Source organism: Ciconia boyciana, chromosome 7 (genome assembly GCF_034638445.1).
Source record: "Ciconia boyciana chromosome 7, ASM3463844v1, whole genome shotgun sequence".
NCBI classification, from domain to species: domain Eukaryota; kingdom Metazoa; phylum Chordata; class Aves; order Ciconiiformes; family Ciconiidae; genus Ciconia; species Ciconia boyciana.
Genome location: NC_132940.1, coordinates 24,805,753 through 24,826,757, shown reverse-complemented (window position 1 = coordinate 24,826,757; position 21,005 = coordinate 24,805,753). Strand labels below are relative to the sequence as shown.

Here is a 21,005-nt window from a genome sequence, read left to right as displayed (position 1 = left end):
GAAAATACTTTTTTAAAATACATGTACAAGAACAAAATCTTATCTAAACAGGCATACCACATAACTGAGATCTATCACAATCTATCTATTATTCACTTTTGATAGTGGCCAACTCAAGGAACAGGAAAGACATGCCAGCAGATGAGAAACTCCACTCCACTAGAAACTACTTCCAAATTGTTTGGAAAAGTAGTAATCTAATTACTGTTAATGTTGCTTATGAGTTTATGCTAGTTGAAATAATCATTGACATAATTTAGTTTCAAGTTTTTATTGTGTTGTGTTTTTAATTACCAAAAGCTCTCTTGTTTTGAGAAGAAATATATCTACACAACATAGAACTCAAATTCACAAGTATTTAGACAAATTCTTCCCTCTATCACATCTACTTGCTTGCAAACAGCTCTCATCAGTTTGTCTATTACTGTCTCCTGTTCTCATTTTGTCTTCAGTACTTAAGTTTCTCTGCCCTTGTATCCTAATTTTGCTGTTCATGAGCATAAATGAATTCAAAGCAGCAGACAGTACTGATTTACAGAACACATTAGGAAAAAATGCAGAGCAATTTGCCTATTCTTATATGTTTTACTAACATTTGCTTAATTCTTTACTGAGCTCATTTTCCCTTAACTTCAACTGACAGATAATATCCCTAGAATTACTCTGTGACAGATAACTCTCTCATTTACCCCATTCTGGACATTAGCAAACAAACATCCACTCCCCAAAACAAAACAAAAAAACCAAACAAACCAAACAAAAACAACAAAAAGCTCAAAACCAACAACAAATACCACCCCCAACTTACAGCGATCTTTAGCAAAAAGATTAAAATAAAAAGGATTTTAGCTTCTCGGCAGAGAAATATTTGATTTTTCATTTTAAAAAAATTTGATAATTGGGTAATTACTGTACAAGCCAGAAAGTCTGCTCATCTAGTATCATAGCTACTTGTCTTAATCAACCAAATTAAGACAATTTCTTGCAAGGGTACCATCAATTTTATTCTTTCCCTTTTTCTGATCAGGATATTGCCATCTGTATATTAAAAAGAATTATGCTTACCTGTGATACCCTCTCCCAGTAGATCAGTCATATTGCAGCACAGTGACAGTAATTTAGTAGTGTAATCATCTAAAAGAATTACCTAGATATATTAAAAAAACACAGGTATTTAGATAAATTAATCAGCTACAGTAAACCCATGTTATTTCCTTAACTTGCCACGGAAATTTGAAGATGAAATCTATTTTACTACTCTACATCTTTTCATCACCTGCATACAGCAACTTTGCAGTGGGAAATTAATCTCAAATAGCCTCAGAAGGCAGCTCCCTACATACAGGATTTCAAAAGATGAGCTCCATCTTAAATAAGTAGCCTGCCCCCACTACTCCTACTAGAAAGTATTTAAAAACTTTCACTTTGACACAAGTCTTTTGAATTCCTGCCTAATTTACCCCATGGCCTGCTTAAATATATCTGTACTTATTCTAAAACTGTTTTACAGCTTAAGCAGCTCTAACACGTATTGTACCACTGAATCCTGCTCCACATGTATTGCACAGCAGTATAATTTTTGAAATTAATAAGATACAAATCTTTCAGAAGAAAAGTGAAGACAAACAGAAGAAGTTTCTAATTTTTTTTTCCAAAAATTTAAAAAAAGAATTGAGACAACTAACCATTTGTTCTTTGTTCTTACTCCGCTAGCCCTTTTATTTTTAATTACGTATTATACAGAGATCCAAGTTAACAGAACTAAAATCCATTACTTGGATAGAAAACAATTTTAAGTGAAAGTGACAGCCATTAAATGATACTTATTTGTTGTGTACTCAGTGATACAGATTACTTATTCCAGTGATTCTAACATTCTTACAAAAATTATAACAAAACTATACCTTCCATTCTTCCTCCTTCCTGCAGTCATCAAATACTGATGATTTTAGCTCTGTAAGAAGAAACAGAGATAGACAGTTTACCAGTTAGAGGAATCAAATTGTTACCAAAAAAATAATTCACCCATTTACACTCATTTGTTTAGAGACCTAAAAAGGGAGGAACAAAAAAAACCCACACCAACCCACTGATAAATACCTCTACAGAATTCTTGACCACAAACTGTCCTTGTGTTTCAGAAAGATGTAGCTAAATTTTTCATTTTTGCTAATATTAAACAGGTCCATAAAAACCAGTCTGAGTGATCACAGGTCTGTAAATATTTCACTTTGTTTCTATTTTTTTAGCGAACTCTTCCACTAAATGGATTGTGCATGTACAAAAAGTTTAAGCTACTCTTTAAGATAAGGCAGCTGGACCAACACATTCACAAACAGACCTATTTTAAAATGTATGCTAACTTCAGGTGTCCTTGTTCTTTCTTTGGAATTCCAGAATAAGCCTAAGAAAATACCAGTTCTTTCAGGAAGTGAAGGTTATCTTAAAATACCAGTTCTTTCAGGAAGTGAAGGTTATCTTAAATAAGTTATCCATTATCTTTTCCTGCTATTACAACTTTGGAAGAAATGTCAATTAAAAAGCTTGTACAGGATTCAGCAATAGGCGTCAGCATCTAGTTATGACCCACCGCTTTTAAAGATCACCAGAACTACGAGTTGCAACTTCCAGGAGTGGTGTCATCAGGCTAATGCAGATTTGGTCTCACAGCAGTGGTATGTATTAGTTAAAAGTCAGAAGATTTTGGGAACTGTTGAAAACCTGGTGCTTAGAAACATAGGAATAAAGAGGTCTGATTATTTTTTTCTCTTTTCCCAGAGAACAGAATTTCAGGTTAAGCTGATGACTACTGCTATTAAAATAGCTGGAGCTTTTCCCCAAATGAAAAAGTGAAAGTAATAGAAACAGAAGCCTGAAATACAAATTAACAAATTCAGCACACATTGTTATTACTGCCTAGTCAAAGAACCATGAGAAGTTTCAGAATAGTAGGTGGACATACAACAAAAAGTACACCTATTTCTTCAACGTTTCTAAATATTAATATATTCACTTATGTCCAAGTCCCTTTGGCATGACACTGTTGCAAGACACTTCATCTCTACCCCCAACTTCCAGTGCCTCAGAATTCAGCAGTTTCTTCCAGCTGAGCAGCCTACCTGCTCATTCAGCCTTCATTTCATTTCAGTTTCACAACTCTAACACTGCATAGCACGCAACACCCCAAGATGTCACACTTCATGCTTCTCATGGTTATATTTTACAAAGATGTCCTAACACAGACTCTTTCACACTAACTTTCACACAAGAAGTTTCTTTTGAAAGATGAGTACTTTATGCTTTAGCTTTCCAATATGCTCAAGTTACTTTTTGCAGCATTGACATTCTTCATAGGAACTTAAAAACCTTACACTCTGCTTCACCTAATAAACTGACAAAACCACTGGTCTAAAAGTTATTTAAGCAAAAAGCACATGTTTCAAGGGGATGCAGTTGGTGTATTTTGTTTATGCTGCTGAACAACAGAACTCAAGCTCAGTTCTCCTGAACCCTTTTCAGTTTATACAACTCCTGAAATCCATTATCATTCCTCAAACTTGCCCTCTGGGTTGCTTCCACTTCAACATCCTTCCTGTTATACACAATCCACAGTTTTCAACAAGTTCTAGGTCTGCTTAGCCTGGTGTAGAGACTCTCATGACTTCTTTGGATATACTCTCTACAAAACTGCAGAACGCTCATCACTCCATAGCTGCTACCAAGACATATTTGTTGGTAATACCTGAATGCAGGATGTAATACAGGCACATTTTCTCCTGTCACTTCTATACTGTGTATTTGTTACTTACATTTTTCTAGGTCTGTATACAAGGTATAACAAATCTTTAGCCTCATTAAAATTTCATTAACCTTCATATTTTCTGAGAACACTCTTACCAAGGAATCAGTCTCCTCAGCATTACACAGAGTTCTTAAATTAAGCGCCCGAGAGCCTTGTCCAAAATCTCAAATATATTTTTTCTACAATACTTTAACTTACTTGCCTATAAGATAAACCAGAACATACAAATGCATAATCCAGTTGTGTCTTGAACTTAATTTCTGTAGTTAAAAATACAAGTCAGCCTTCTCCCATCATGAAAAGAAATTTTATTCCAAGCTATCAGTGTACCAGATACAGTGAGTGTATTTGTCCCTGAAACATTACAACTGCTATTTGTTTCATCCTCAATCTGCAGCTGCTTTACCCAAATAACTGACCTACACTGGTTTACAGGCTCTCAAAATCATCTCATTTGTCTCCAGTAAGCATTCTGAATGTACCAAAACCAATCATAAACCCAGGTATGAATAGTGCTCCATTTTTGTCTAAGCTTTCACGTCCTTCTCACAAGTTTCATACCAACCGTGCATTCTAACTACCTTCTCTAATTTTGTCTTCTCTGAATACATTCAATTAGTTTAAGGCATTTTTCTTCTACTTTTACTTCCCAATCCAGATAAGAACTATACGCAACCCTGACGGAACAGCAGACTGCTAAATCCCTGTGTGAAAAAAAAACAGACAAAAAAAAAATCAAACCACACCTTGGCAAAGTTAATGACCCATTTATAACACACTTCCTGAAGAAAGGACTAAAACAGCTTTTACTGTAAGCAAGTGTTCTGGAAAATAAAGTTGCAGAAATGCTGGATCATTTTAAAAAATTAATATAGATATCTATGGCTAGGCTATAATCTTATTATACAAGTCTAGAACACATTTTGAAGTTGTAAAAAAAAAAAAAAAACAAAGACAGAATTCCTTGTAGAAGTAACCTTATTTGCAGATATACACACAGAGATGCAGTATATAGTTAATTTTATCCACAGGAACTACCACCTCCTAAATACAGGTAGCTTCCCCCACCCCCGTAACCGTGAACTTCACTGACAACAAGCTTTGGTGATGTAACATTTTCACACACTTCTGCTTCGATTCAGTCTAAAATTGCACCTTACAGAAAGGGCTATCACAATGGAAAGAAGGGTTTTTAACAGCACCATACCAGAGCACAGGTACAACACTTTGTACACATGACACAGGTACAACTTCTTTGCCTATTAGCAGAACAGGAATAAGATACACACTGACAACAAGCTGCTACATGAAGCATCGGCATCACTGACACATTTTCAGACAAACCAGCCTTAAAAAAAAAAACCAAACACATTTGCTGAAACATTAGAAAGCAGCAGTTTATGGCCTTCAATTATCCATAAACGAAGTGCCAGACAATGTCTAAGACTTAGTTTGTCAATTTTCATTGTTGGTGTAGTCTTGGAAAGACAAAAGTAACTATTTATCTAACAAAGCATTCTTTTCAGAAGAAGGTCCCTTTTTAGAAAGTTTGCAATATAAATGTTTTATTATTCATACCACTTCACCATCACTCTAATCTTTCTTCTTCATGGTCTTGTCTGCACTGGCAACGCCATTTTCAAAAGTCCTTATACGCCCTAATGATGCACTAGCACTTTGATCAGGTCTAAGTCTTCTATAAAAGACCTCAGGACAAATCCATTGCTTTACAGACAAATGCACAAATAACTTAACAGAGCAAGACAGGACAAGCAAAGCAGCAAAACTAGGGATTTTTAAAGGTCAAGTTTTAAACAAAGGTATCTAACTCATGCGAGCAGGGTACAGATGTCAGCAATCAAGGACTGAACACCACAGGAACAGTCCGCTTTCCTCTTTCTCCCCTTTTTCTATTTTCTCTTCCAGTGACACAAGCAAGCGGACTGGAGCTTGCAGGTGGGAGCAGAGGAGGAAAACACAGATGAGAAGGCAGCAGGACCTTCCCATTTCCGTGACAGTCACTAGACTGGCTGAGCTGCTCATGGAGTCACAACCTCAGTACAATTAAGTCCGGTGTGAGGTGGCTGCTAATGCTTTTCCCCAAAGGTCTCACAGTACCTGAAATACTATTAGCCCTTCTACTCCACCAAGACATGGAGTAGTTACAACTTCATTTTCTGCACCAAACACCGGCAGAACCTGTTCCTAAACATGGCAATAAAACGCTGCAGTTTATCCTGGTTTCGGCTGGGATAGAGTTAATTTTCTTCCTCAGCTCAGTCAGTAGAGCATGGGACTCTAGAGCATGGGTAGAGCCCCACATTGGGCACCACAAAGGACTGTCGTGGTTTAGCTTCAGTCAGCAACTAAGCAGCACACAGATGCTTGCTCACCCTCCGCCCCCGGTGGGATGGGGAGAGAATTGGAAAGGCAAAAGTAAGAAAACTTGCGGGTTGAGATAAGAACAGTTTAATAATTGAAAAAATATAATAATAAATTGTAGTGAAAAGGAAAACGATAAGAGAGAGGGGAACAAAACCCAGGGGGAAAAAAAACCCAAGTGATGCAACCACTCACCACCCACTAACTGATGCCCAGCCAGTCCCCGAGCAGCGATCACTGCCCCCTGGCCAACTCCCCCCAGTTTATGTACTGAGCATGGTATCATATGGCATGGAATAGCCCTTTGGTCAGCTGGGGTCAGCTGTCCTGGCTGTGCCCCCTCCCAACTTCTTGTGCACCTGGCAGAGCATGGGAAGCTGGAAAGTCCTTGACTTAGGACAAGCACTACTTAGCAACAACTAAAACCTCAGTGTGTTATCAATATTATTCTCATACTAAATCCCAAACACAGGCACTATACCAGCTACTAGGAAGAAAATTAACTCCATCCCAGCCGAAACCAGGACAAGTTCATTTATGAAAGTACCTGGGGACACCTTCTGCTTTTTCTTCTGAAAAGTCTGAAGCCCAACATAGAGCAGGCAGTGCCACTTTGTGACAGACAACCAGAGGGCCCCTTCTGAAGTCGGGAGCACTCTCCAAAATTGCCGTTTTGGAAGCAACAGGGAAGTCCTTGAAAAGCTGACTGCAGTTTAACCTCTTCAAGAGCTAGCATAGCTGGTTATATCCTGCACAGCTCACCTTTATCTCGCAATAAGGCAAAAACATTTCCATCCAGGTGCTATTACTGCAGGCACCTGCGACACCGCCGCAAGCCGGGGCGGGCGCCTCCCGCCACCCCGACGAGTCACTAGCTGAAACAGCCAGGGAAGAACAACCACCTCCAGCCTCTGCCGCAGACCGGCTCCCCACAGAGCCGCCCGCGCCCAGCCCAACTCTCCCGGCGCCCGCGGCAGGCCTGACCGCCCGCCTTAGCTCCGACACGCAGCGCGGCTCCTAACTCGCCTCCAGCCGCGCCAGGAGGGACCGCGGCCCCAACCTCGGCGACCAGGGGACTCCCGACCCCAACACGCCGGGCTACGGGGAGGCGGCGCCTCAGGGGAGGCGGCGCCTCAGCGGCAGCGGCAAACGCTCCCAGCCGGCCCGCGCCACCGCCCACCGAGCAGCCCCAGGCCGCTCCCAGCCTCGGGGGGCAGGGGGAAGGGGGCGCAGAACGGAACGCCACACTCACTCTGCCACACCAAACTCTTCAGCCCCCGCACCGCCGGCGCCATCTTGTTTGCCAGCTCCACCTCACGCCGCTCCCTTCCGCTCCTCTGCCCAGCCCCGCCGCGCCCTCTTCAGAGGCGGCGGGCGGAGCCGGGCGGCCGTGGCGGAGTGCGCTGCCCGCTCGTGGGGCGGGGCGCGGCGGGCTCCCGCCGGCTGTGCCAGCACCTCAGGAGCCGTGCCAGCTGCAGGGCCCCCTTTCTCTGCGGTGATGGGGTCTGAAATTCCCGCTGGAATAGTAGCCGGTGACCAGGGCTCATCCCCTGAGGAAGGAGCGTCCTGTTGCTTGTCAGAAGGTGAGCCCGGGACGCCTCCCGAGCCCCGAGGCCGGCTCCTTGTGCGGTGTGTGGAGCACCCGGGGGGGCCGGCAGACCGCCTGGCCGGGGGAGCCTCCACGAAACCTGCCGTGGTCCCGGGTCCCCTCGGGGTGTAAAACTCCCATCGCCACCGTGGCTCCCTCATAAAAACGGTCCCCGGGTTCCCTGTTACATCCGTGTAAGCCACCGAAGAAAACACTATCAGTTCATAGAAAGATACCGTTTCTTGACGCCTAAAATGGTCTGTCAGAAGTTATAGTTTGAAGACATAAAGGCCTGTTGTCAAAGGGGAAACAGCAGCTGGTATGAATACGAAGAAATTAGAGGAAACTTTCTCTTCCCACAACGCAAAGCATGAGGAAGAGTGGTTCCCAGTCGGTATGGCGGTGTTCCGTTCAAAGGGGAGTACGACGAGGGCGTCATTCCTGACAGAAAAAAAGATCCTTGTAAGTGGACAACAATGGCAATAGATAACAAGCTGAACAGCAAATTTCGAATTTACATTGGGCTTAATTATTTTATGAATCTTGTATAAGCAATACAGAAACTGCATCCTATAACAGAAGGGAAAAAAATCCACCACCCACCCGCCTAAAAGTTCAAGGCTATGTCGGACTCGTTTCACCACGGTTTTGGTAGCCGCTGGCAGGCTGTAGTCCAGCGGGGAGGAGGGCCTAACCTAATGCGACCTCCTCTCGTCCCAGGGAGTAAACCTACAGTGACAGCACTGCTGCAAAATATTACTGGTCACAGCAGGGATCGGCCTGAGCTCATCCCCATGTGAAGGCTGGAACAAAGTTCTGAGAACATGTGCCGTGCAAAAAGTAAATCATTAATATTTATTGGACTGCTTTTCAACTGCCTAGAAATGGTGAGTGCAACTCATTTTATTTAAAACTATTTTCCATAATGATATTGTACTCTTTGTAAAAGTAAACTAAAAGTTAGGGTACAGACTATCTGACATCCACTTCTACATTCATATTTTGTTACTATTACACTTTTGCAGTGTTTACTAGTGACTTAAAAATAATATATTAGGACCCAAGGTCTTCGAAGTCTGTCAACAACTGAAAACTGGATCAATAGGCAGATTCAGAGAGGAAAATGAAGAAGTAATATGATCTGCACCCCTGTACCAAATCTCACTGGTTGCATAAACTTTCCGTGCTTAAAGAATCTCGCAAATACATCATATCAGTAAAATGTGCTAAAAAATAGTATTTTAAGTTGTTGTTGTTGTTGTTATTACTAACATTATTAGTTTTTTAATTTTCCAAATAAAATATTTCACTTTGTATTTCTAATTTTTTTACATCTTCCTTTTCAGATCTTTTCAGCTAACACAGATAAATCTTCAAAATGGTATTTTGGTTTTGCCTGCTTATTTTTGAATGGGTCTGAAGAGAACACGCACCTGTGTGATTTCTAATAAAACATTCTGTAATTTCTAGCAGCTTTATAAACAAAAATTGTTTTCAAGTTTGATTCAGCTTTAAAAAAATTTATGTTGATATCTTTATAAATTTTAAACCTCATTTTTAGGAGTCCCAATTCTGTCAGACACTTGCGCAAAGATTCTGACAGGCCACTTATGCCTTAACACTAGCGTGAACCATGGAGAACACTCAGCTGGACAAATTGTGCTGTTCATTACCTACATAACTATGCTACAAATAGGATTCAAACTGTGCCATATTTGCACCCAATTAATTGTTGTATCTTTTAATAAAAAAAAAAACCAAGCCCCCAAAACCCAAAAAACACACCAGAAGAAGCATGATCTCCTAAGCACAAATATTTCCAATGTTTTACACATTTTATATTTTCTTCAATCTCGTATTTTGCGCCTACAGCTCCTATTTCCTTAAATGTGAATACTGACTAGTGTAAAATATGAGGAATGCAAGATTACAAGAAATGCCTCAAAATTCATTCATTCTTTGGTGATCGTTCCTGCATATACAGCACTGTCAAGAGTCTTAAACGCTTAATCGTTGCAGATATGTTGTTGCAGTATCTGAACACTTACTTACTGTAGCATATTCTTTTCATGATTTGCAAAACAAGCATTTGATCCTATTCATGTGTGGAATAGTTGACATTGGTTGTATATCCACATATGGATTATACCCACTATTTTTAAAAATAATTAGACTACAGCATATGGGGTTTTTAAGAAAAATAGCTATCATCACAACATGATATTATGAGAGCAAGCAGCAGTTATTACAGTAATTAATGGATTACAAAAGTGAACAAGGGAAATAGCACTCCAAATTCAGTGGAATGCCTATTGTCTGAAAATTAGGTCACGTAGATGCTTGATAAGGCACTGAACAATCTTCTTGTCAAGACTTAACTAGATTCAGGAATGACTGAAATGGGTTTTTGATAATGATTTTTTTTTTTTTAGGTTTCTCTATGTCTATATACAATGTGACATCACGAAGCATTTATCTCAGATGGCCCAAGTTTTCAGGAGCCTCTTCTTACAGAGTCACAGCTACAGCTGTGAATACTGTAGGCCATTCATTACTTGCTCATTTTAGTGATGTTACACTTAAAGGAACTCTAACTTCATTAATTCCGAATACTATTTATGCTATACAAGCAGAAGCCATTGACAAGAATGGAATTATTCTTGCAGAAACACAGATTATGCAGTCAACAGGTTAGTAAGAGAAACTTTGTGATGTATAATTTCTATGGACTCTGTAGGTCTGGGATTTTATCCTTGGTGTTTCATTGTACTGGTAGGGAATAGCTGCCATTCCTGTTGAAGCCTTTTGCTGGTTCTCCTACTGAGTTCAATATTAGCATGATTAGCTCCTTTTCCCCTCTGCTTTTTTTTAACAGATATGTTTCCCTGACCTGCTACGCACAGCTTGCTCAGACTGCAGCTTTCCAAATCACCTACCCTTTCGTTACAAATGCAGGTGTGAAGCTATATACATTTTTAAGTACTGATGCTGATAAATGGTATTTTTGTTTCATTCATAAAAGGACTTGTAGCATATAAGTCATTGATGGATATTGAAGAAGAATCTACATAAACAACAGAAGTGCTTTTTTATTTAATCACTGAAATGTAATTGAAAAAATATTCTGTTGAAATTCTGTTTTTAAAGTACTTTAACTGATAATTTTTAGAAATAGCCATTATTTTTCCAGTAGAATTTGTTTCTTATAAAAGTAATTATTACAATAAAAATTGAAAATAAAAAAGTAGCAGTGTTTATCCTGGTAAGTATGAAAAAACCTCTATTGCTAGCTTAGTTATGGGAGAACAGATATTAATGATTAATGTTCTGTAACTTATTTCTGATATAAATCATGTGCTATATATTCTCTACTTGACTGTTAGGCAAGCAACTCCCTTAGACTTGCATAAGGATTTCCTGCACAGAAATTTTTATGAATTGTTACTAAAGACAATATGTTAAAAAGAAAAAAAAAATCATAGTGCAATAAGCTTGCTCAAAGATCGCGAAAGACACACCTGCAACTGTTCCATAGGCATGGTCATACAGAATATATGTTACCATTTTTACAAATGGGGCAAAAGAGGGTGTCTGGCTATAGCTGAATAAGAGAATGCTTGGGACTAAGAGAGAAGACATAACGCTGAGGAGTTGTATAACCGTGTATAATACTTGCTAGGGTCTCTGAATTCCCAAATTAGTTGCCTTGCTATAAATAAATTTGCCTCAAGGCGCATACTTTCATCCCAAATACTTTTTCATTCCTTTTCTTAATTTTAGGTGGGATACACCTTCATTTTATCTTTTTCTCTCTTCTAGTGAGTTTTTTGCAGCCTTGCAATATATGGACTTGCTTTACATATGCTGATTCTAGTCTGAAAATCCTGATTACTGAACATAAATTACTTGTAGTTAAGAAATACACCCTCTGTAGTTACTTTTGTGACTGCAGTACACAAGAGCTCTTTCTGAATGGCCTGCAGCATAGCATAATAGAAAAGCATTTAATTGCAATATTTGATATGTTATATTACTGTATATCTAAGTATAATTGCTCTGAGCAGGGGGTTGGATAAGATGACTTCCCATGGTCCCTTCCAAACTAAATTATTGTATGTTGCTCTGATATAGAAATGCCTATGATTCAGCATCCTATTTCAGACTGCTTTGTACAAACATCCACTTCTTTTTGTCTATATTGCCTTGTATTTTGCTTTCTATAAACATAGTATAGAAATAGTATACTATAATATAAACATAGTATGCTTTCTATAAATGGTATAGTTAATTGGCTATAGAGCAAGACAAAAAAAAGAGACCTGTCAGTGCAACCTAGGTTAAATAATGGTCATTTTCAATAGTGATTTAAAGGGTACTAGAATATTTTTATTGAAAGATTAAAGTTGGTCTAGAATATCTCAAGACTCCATGTATTTTATTAATGTTCATTTAAACTTCCATTTAACTTAAATTTTAAACATTCATAGGAAGTGTAGGCCATTTGTCCCACAGTTTGTCTTTGTGAAATGTTCAGAGCACTTAGCATTTCACAGGGCTGAGTTCCCCAACTTCAGTCTGTCTATTGTTATTTCTGTTTTAGCTCCAGACATACCTGTTATTGACCAAGTTTATTCAAAACTTAGCAACAGTATCACAGTGGAACGGAGAGCGGTATCTGGGGCTACTAGTTATCTGCTGACTGCACAAGATGGAGATTCCTTCATTGAAACTGTAGTTACAAATTCTCCAGGCACAGTGACAGGACTGAAACCTGCCACCTTGTACAGCATCACTGTCAGATCTATAAATTCAGGAGGAAAAAGCCAGCCTTCACCTTTCAGAAAAGCAAAAACAGGTGGACTTTCAAATTCTTATTCTTATTTCATATTATTATAATATAAAGCATTTATACAAGCATCCTTTTTTTTTTATTTGAACAGAAAACAAACAGTATAGCCCAGGCGTGTACCAGTACTGAATTATTATAATCTTGTATTTCAAATTGTATTGATGACATTCTCGTTTCAGTTTTTGAGTACTAGAATTCGGCCATCTGACTTAATGACCAGGACAAGAGTCTGAATTAATGGTTTACTCTATGACAGTATTATAAGTTAAATGTTTAATAGGAAGTTTTACTAGAACTTGTGTGAATATATGTATTTTATTTTAACAAAATCAAATTTTATTTTAACAAAAGACATAACTTGAGGGAAGAAACAACTAAAAGTATAAAATAATAAGACAATGTAAAACTTAGGGGACAGGAAATGCAGTATCTTCTTGGTGATTTTCATTCTTCTACACACTCAACCTTTCACACTTAGTGTATGAGTTACATTCATTTTACAAAACCTGTAATATCATAATGGATGCACCAAATCGGTTTCCATATTTATTCTGTCAGTCTTGCATTCATTTATTTTTCTGGTTTTGTTATCACTGAATTTGTCTCTCAGAGCTTGGTGGTTGTTGTGTCTGTGCATTCATTTGAAATTTGGCCCTTTCAAACAGTATTACTGAAAACCAAAAGCTTAATTGGTGTTCTTTCTCAACAGTCCTGGCTGCTCCAATTTTGTTTGTCAGTTCTCCGAGTTGTGACTCTATTGCAGTGAGCTGGAAAGCTGTGTATATGGCAGCTGGATTCTCTGTGTCCCTCATGAGATCAGATGGCTTGGGCAGAATGCTGAAGGAGAACACCACCAATACCTCCTTGATATTTACAAATCTAGATCCAGGAGCTCTCTGTACTATCAAGGCATATGCCTGGAATGTCAGTGGGATACCTGGAGATGATTTCACATATAACCAAAGAACAAGTAAGAAATTTTCTTTTCTGAAACCAAGTAAGCATTAAAAAAAAAGAAATACCAGGAAGTATTTATGTGTATGTGTGATTGTGTTATGTTTTTCAAAGATACATTGGGTAGATTTTCAGATCATATAATTTTTACCCCATCTCAAAGTTCATGAAAGCTCAGATGACATGGCTATGTTTAATTAATATTACTGAGGCAAAGATACCATTAAACTACCACTAAAGGTGTCCCTAGGACAGGCCTGGGTAAGGATTACACAAGCTTAGACTGATTTGAGGATTTTTCTAACTGTGAGAAGCAAATATTCAAATAAGACAAGGAGTTTCAACAGAAAGCTTTGTGACAGTGTACAACTAGTACTATTTCTTTAAAAAATTGTCACTTTAATATGAATGAGGGTAAGGTCTGCACCACAAAAATTATATTTAGTTTGCAAGTTATGAAAAAGATCATGTCTGTAAGCCATATGCTAGGTTGTATTTATGTGTTCCAAACTGATGTACTATAGGTCCTAATGCACCAGTGGATGTTCGAGTAACTTTCAACAGTGGTGCTTTAAGAGCTATTGTTTCTTGGATGCCAATGGAAGGAGCTCTAACCTACAGTGTGACAGCCTCCAGTGGGCTCTTGAAACTGAAGTGTAACACATCTTCTGCCTCCTGCATGGTGCCATCACTCCAGTGCGGCTCTGAATATTATGTTTCTGTCACAGCATACAATGATGCTGGATCCAGTAAACCTACTGATGCAGTAAGCTTAAAAACTAGTATGTGTCGTTGATCCTTATATAGCTTACGGCATTTTAACATACATTCCTTTAATTTCAAATGTAAATTAGTCTGTTACAATTCACGAGTAGCTCTCAAATAGTTATTTCTGCTTCTGAACTTTGTGCATGAATTGTGCCATATACCTTTCTATTTTGGGTATAATAGCCTAAACTTTCTTCATATTTCTGTGAGAAAAACTTGCGATGGTCTGGTTGGCTGAAGCAGTAAGCCTGCATTTTCCAAATACCAACCTTACTGGTTCAGCCAACCAAAAAACTGGTTGGCTGGAGCAGTAAGCCTGCATTTCCTTCTTACCAGAAGTACCTGTCTAAAGTCAATTTTCCGAGTGTAAAACTAATGTAAGGAATAACAGATCTGTCCTACTGTGTCAGGTCTTTCACAAATATATTAAGAGAAATCTGTGAGGAAATAGCATTAAGGACTGGCCCTAGGCTAAACCTAGTTGTTACTTAGAAAGGAGGTCAACAAAACCACATTCAGCTAAAGTAGCACCACTAGACTAAATTAAGATACCATCACAGACCATTCGGAGGTAGCAGCTTTGTCAGGACAAAAGGTTGCTCATTTCAGCTACTTAGCACCACTGCCATGTCAGAGGTTATTGCTTCCTGACCTGTTAGATGAACTGCCCATCTAAGCAAAACCTAAACCATTTTTGTAATTATGTGCTACCTTAAAGTCACAACATTATTTACTTATTTGATGTAACCTGCCTCATTTTGACTTCTCATTGATATGAGATCATCCATGTGAGCAGCTCAGAGTTGAATCTAACAGGATGAGAGAGCCTTAAGCAGGAGACAACTTCGAAGCTGTGGGCTGTGATCTTCTCAGCCATTATTGCTTCAGCTAGATCATGTATATTCATTCTAATAGCAGCAAGCTAAACTTTTTGAACTAGAAAGAAAGTAAATGTTATTTAAGCAAAAGCCATAGAGTTTGCAGTTTAATGTGACATTTTGGGATGCCACCAGAAAGGAAACCTGAGCAAAGGACAGCTCTATTGAGACACAGCCAGTGAGTTTCATAGCAATATATAAAGGGTTTTCACATAAAGGCTTTTGGATGCCAACTGCTATTCAAGCTAGTATTCTGATTGTCATCCAAAACTACTATTTGTGAGCACAGACTGTGCCAGTTCCTTTTGAAATACTGCTTGATGCCACTGTTTTTGTTCACAGGGGCTCCTTAAGCAGATCTCTTTTCTGTAAAATGTGAAGGTAGCATCTATTTTGTTCTGTAAAAGCCATACTCACTTTTCATCTAAATGTAAGTAGCATCCTCTGTAAAGGCAGATGAGTTGCTGTCTTCTTGAACAAGACAGAACAACTGTTCAAGCTGAGTAGAATAATTCTCTATATGCCTGATTTTCCTTTATTCCCCAAAAGTATAACTTCAATAAAAATATTCTGATCACAATTATTATTTTCTTTCTTTTTTAAAATGTTTTTTTCAGTTCCTTGTGCACCGGTAAATATATCAATTGAAGAGGATGAACCTGGCCACTTGTTGGTATCATGGTCTAGCGTCAATTTTGGTCATTATTATGTGGTTTTTGTGAAGAGTGATGATGGCTTGGAAGAGCACTGCAACACATCACATACTCAATGCCATTTCCAGTCAGGCTGTGGCTTCACTTATTTCATTAGTGTCTTTGCATATAACAAGGCAGGGCAGAGTCCTTTAGGTGGTGTATTCAATTACACTACTGGTAAGTAACAACGTATTCTTGCAAATTCATTTTGGATCCTTTAACTGTGTTTACGGTAGAGCTGATTGGATATTTTTATTGGAAGATAATGACTTAAGCTTCTATTTTTATTCAATTTTTGGGCAAAACACACAAAGGTTGGCAGAGAAAAAGAACCACTTCACATTGCAGCTGAATTTAACTTGTGTAATCAAGTGCAACAACATGCTCACAAACTTGAAAATAGTTTAACGATTCACAATCATCAGGCAAGGACATATGAAAAACACACAGTCCTGGCATGACATTTGAATTCTAGTCCTGTTTTGGTTGTTTTTTCTATTGCCTTAGGAAGGGTGTACCGAAGTCTTAAACTTCCTCATAGAGAGTTTTCATATTTGGAAAATGAAAAAATAACGAGTTCAACGGGAAATTGTGAAGAACATCATTAGAGTTACTTAACCTCTAGATGCTTTGAAATTTTAAATCAAGGATACACATAATTCCTATGTCTTACCTATACATTAGAGTGCCCTCTATTGATTTGGAAGGAGGGGTACTGAATTTATTCAAGAAGTAAGTCTGGGATTAATGGGACCGTTTGCACAATATCGGTCGCCTTTGGAGATTCAGGACATGAAGCACATAGACAAACGAAACAAGGCTCTTCGGTTTCGTGCCAGTTTTCAGTTCGCGTTCAAGTTTCCCTCTCTGCCTTCTCTGTTCCCAGCCCCTTGTTGCCCCAGCGACTTCAGGGCCGTGCTCCCGTCGAGCGACACGGTGCGCGTCACCTGGGCTCCTGTCCGCGGTGCTGAACTGTACGAAACGAGAGCTGTTGGCTGGAGCGGCGGGGCGCTCTGCAGCGACACCGCTACGGCCTGCACCTTGTCGGCTCTGCAGTGCAACACCCGGTACAATATCACGGTTTATTCTTTCAGTGAGGCCAGGGGCAGCAACACGTCGTGTGCATCTAAGTACGTGGCAACAGGTATTACGATCGTTCTTACTTTCCTTTAGCAGACGAGATAATTACTTAGACACTGCAGCGATTCATGGATGAAAAGCATTACTGGAATGCTAAGTTACTGTAACTGATAAAAATTAAATAAAATACGGGAAGTCTTTAAAAATATACTGTAAGCAGGCACCTAAAAACAGATTTGGATTGAAAGCTCTGAATGCTCCAAGTTTTTGAAAATCAGATTTACAATGCATCTCTGGTTTTGTATGCAAAATCCTTATGTTGTCAGTTCTGTCACAAGTTCCTAATTCTCACCAGGAGTAACCGTTTAAGGATCATATACTTTTCCAAAGTAGTTTGTCAGTTCTAACTGGAAGTTAATTTTCACGTGTAACTTATATAGTATGCATAAACAATCTGTTTAAATACTGTTAATATGAAATATTTCAGCTCCCTGCAGTCCTGAAATTAAAAATATCTCAAAGGAGGCTCTTTCTGTAATCAGTGTGCACTGGCAATCTAACAATGAAGAAGCTACATATATTGTCACTGCCAGAGGAGAGGCTGGACTTTGGCATTGCGCAAGCTCTGGAAATTCTTGTACCCTAATTAATCTTCCCTGTGGATCTGCTTTCTCTGTGAGTGCTATAGCAAGATCACCAGCAGGGCAGAGCTTACCAAGCTACAGTGTCCCTGTAGAGACAGGTATGTCTCTGTAGAGACATAGGTATGTCCCTGTAGAGACAGGGAATTGTATATAGTGGAAAATATTTAGCAGCATAATATTAAAATAGTTCTATGTCTCTTTATATGTTTTTGCCTTTTTTTTTCTTAATTACAATGTGTGCATATTATACTATCTATTGCTGGATGCCAGATGTCCTCTGCTTTAATGTGTATGTATCTTTGTGTATGTGAGAAGGAAGGATCACTTGGCACTTGCCTCGTACAGAGAAGCCTTAGTGCAACCAATTATAATCTGGCACAGCTAACTAAAATCTAACAACATAATTCACTAATGTAATGCATAGCTTCCTTGTCAGCATTTTGACTTTTAATATTAGCGGGAGAGGCAATGAGGTGATGTTCATGTCAACAAATAAACAGTGTGAAGAACAGATTAAAGTACATCCTACCCACCATTCCTGCTATTAATTTACTAGCAGAGTTTTGTCCTGTACCACTTACCCAGACAATCCCCAGGCACAGTTCAGAGATTAATGTACACCAGGATCTATTTTTAGCGGGCAGTTTGGCTGCAGTCATTTCACATTGTAGAGGAAGAGACTTTAAACAGAGACAGCTGGACTGAGCTACATGACTTGAGGGGTAGAGATAGACCCTGCTTAATTAAACTACAGATGTATCGTGATATTCTGATGACAAATTTTAGTAATTTTTAGTTATCTTGGTGAACAATCATCTTATAATAATTCCAGGGTTATAACTCACTGTTATAGACAAATTGATCTTATATCGACATTCTGTTTATTAGAAGCTTGCCAAAATAGTCAAGTATTTTTCAGCATGCTAAAGTTTGCCTGAAAAGTATGCAAGTCTTCATTCCTTTGCTCTTGGTCATGTACTATTCTAGTTGCAACCCCTCAAAATACCTTCCGTTTTCCAAGTACAAAACAGAATTGACTTCTCTATTTTTTGTTCTTTTTAAGCTCCTTGTTGCCCTAATGACCTGATACTAATTCAGGTGACAAAGTCTGTAACAAATATCAGCTGGTCTGTTGGGATGGGTGCACAGGCATATGTAACAACACTGGAGTCTCCAAAAGGACAGGCAAAGTGTCACACTTCAAAACTACTGTCTCCTGGGATGCATCACATGCGGCACCAACTATACAGTATCTCTGAAAGCGATCAGTGAAACGGGTTTGACATCCATTTGCACGTATCAAGGATATTCTTCCAGTATGTAAATTGTAAATGCAGTTGGGAAGAAAAAGACTCAATATACAACTTACTTTGTATAGTCTTCCTTTCATACAAATAGTGCAGCTGAAATTCAATACATAGTTAATACACTTGCAGTTCTCTCTTTTAAATAAATGCACTTCGGATTATTTTCACATAACATTTAAACCCTGTTCTTATAACTGCCATCAGGTGGCCATATAAAGAAATTTTGATAACACTGCTCCAGAACCATTTTTTAATTTAAATTATGCTATAGCATAATTAAATTTTAGAGACCACAAAAGGATTCTGGGCAGTCTAGAGTAGTCCTGGTGCCTCCATAGTCAGGAGAGAGCAACAATATTCCAACATATAAAACAATGGCTGAATTCCAGCTCTGGAATATGAGTCTGATAGAACGTTTTCTTCCCTAGTTCAGTTCAAGAATTATTTTGGTTTTCTGTGAAATAATAATTTCTCACTGAAATGCTGGTATCTAGTGTGATAGTAATCGCATCATCTGGTTTAAAATGCCTTATAGGAATTTATCATGTATTGTGGGTTCACAAATTTGCTTATTAATGTTTCTTATTTTATTAGGTGCTTGCTGCCCTTCTGGGGTAAAGCTATATAGACTTGGCAATAATGGTATCAGGGTATACTGGTGAGCTTCTGAAGAAATGATAAACTACAATACTGGTTTACATGGCTCAAAAGGCAATTTCACCTGCACCCCTAGCTCAGGTCTAAGTCACTGTGATATCACTGAGATAATACCACTGTGTAGACATCTCCACAAGGTATCTCCAGTTACTGATAAGGGGCCGAAGCTTACATTTTGTCCTAAAAAAATATATTCAGGTAAAACTTAAGTTTCTTTGAATTATGTATTTTTGTCCATGCATGCTAGATAGTTAAAATGTAATCCAAAGTTATACAAGTAAAGGTGGCATGGAATAGAACTTTTCTGTTCTAGTGTCGACTCCAGAGTAAACTTTATGGGTGCTATCTTGCAATATCTGTGACAGGAACTTCACAGGAGCATTTTGAGATTGGGCATGCTTATCTACACAGGTGCCTCTTAACTGGATCACCCATAACCTGGTGAATACAGAGAAGTTAATTTTCAGTTGGGAGGTTAGTAGTGGTTAGAATACAGAAGCAAATAAACAAGGATTTTTAATTGTTGTTTTCTGATTTGTTTTATAGAATTGTTTTTTAATAAAGAAACAAATCAAGACCTTCTATGAACCGCTCCTAAGAGCATATTTTAAGTAAAAATTGTTTAAAGTAGTAGTAATTTCCTTGGGATTCCTTTCCCAGGGCATAAATCTAATCCATTCTAAAACTACTGCTATCTGATGGGATTGCACAGTTGTATAGCACAGACTACATTCTACGAACTACTACTGTTTTCCAGCTTACAACCTGACACCTAACATTTATATTACTGTTTCATGTCATTTCAGTAACCTGTTCTGGAAGCTCTGTTGGAATGGGTAAGGGCACACAGTACATTCATTCCCAGTCCATGATGTTTGTAAAACATATTAGCATCACGTAACTCCAAATAAGATGCAAATAATACATATTTGATAGTCAAGGCTTGTGTTAGTGTTATGCAGGGTTGTTTTACCCCCCATCTTATAATGTATAATTTAAAAAAAAAATCTTACCTATATTGTGGCCTGTATACAATCGTTCATTCTACACTGTGACATTTACCATTTGTCTGATAGCACATAATAAAAGGGAGACTTATCTTTTATAGCCTCGCCATATCCCATTACAATTTAAACTAGGTCACACTTCTGATTTTTATTTAAAAAAAATTGAAAAAATGTGTGGTTTACCTCAACCTATTTTACCTTATTTCTTCTGGGGTTTCAACAGCATAGTCTTGTGCTTTATTTGCCTATGTAAACTGCTAGAAAACTTCAAAAGCAGCCACTGAAACAAACATTTCTCAAGACAGTTGCTTTTCCATAACTGAAATTGTCTTAATTTCTGAATTCTTTTATAGTGATTTATAGAGAAAAGAGCAATGCAGAACAACATATCTAG

The 21,005-nt window shown here is 38.5% G+C and overlaps 2 protein-coding genes across 5 annotated transcripts in view; one reads left to right on the top strand and one right to left on the bottom strand.

Moving 5' to 3' along the window:
• The window catches only part of STXBP3 (syntaxin binding protein 3), a 26,481-nt gene extending 18,890 nt beyond the window's left edge, over window positions 1–7,591 (bottom strand). The window contains exons 1-4 of one of the 4 annotated variants that reach the window (XM_072866489.1): window positions 7,437–7,454; window positions 2,591–2,727; window positions 1,905–1,954; window positions 1,066–1,147 (exon numbers count right to left, since the gene is read on the bottom strand). In XM_072866489.1, coding sequence (XP_072722590.1) covers window positions 1,066–1,096 — 31 coding nt within the window. In that variant the 5' untranslated portion in view covers window positions 1,097–1,147; window positions 1,905–1,954; window positions 2,591–2,727; window positions 7,437–7,454. Of the gene's footprint in view, window positions 1–1,065; window positions 1,148–1,904; window positions 1,955–2,416; window positions 2,435–2,590; window positions 2,728–6,946; window positions 6,998–7,436 lie in introns of those variants that run through there. The other 3 variants (XM_072866488.1, XM_072866490.1, XM_072866491.1) reach the window with 3 other exon arrangements.
• FNDC7 (fibronectin type III domain containing 7) lies at window positions 7,432–21,005 on the top strand. Its single transcript, XM_072866493.1, is given in 15 exon segments — window positions 7,432–8,659; window positions 9,119–9,153; window positions 10,205–10,301; window positions 10,303–10,462; window positions 12,373–12,627; window positions 13,331–13,591; window positions 14,100–14,357; window positions 15,839–16,093; window positions 16,803–17,060; window positions 17,484–17,738; window positions 18,704–18,839; window positions 18,841–18,956; window positions 19,542–19,802; window positions 20,411–20,440; window positions 20,965–21,005. Coding segments are annotated over 15 exon segments (2,481 nt in total). The 5' UTR covers window positions 7,432–8,596.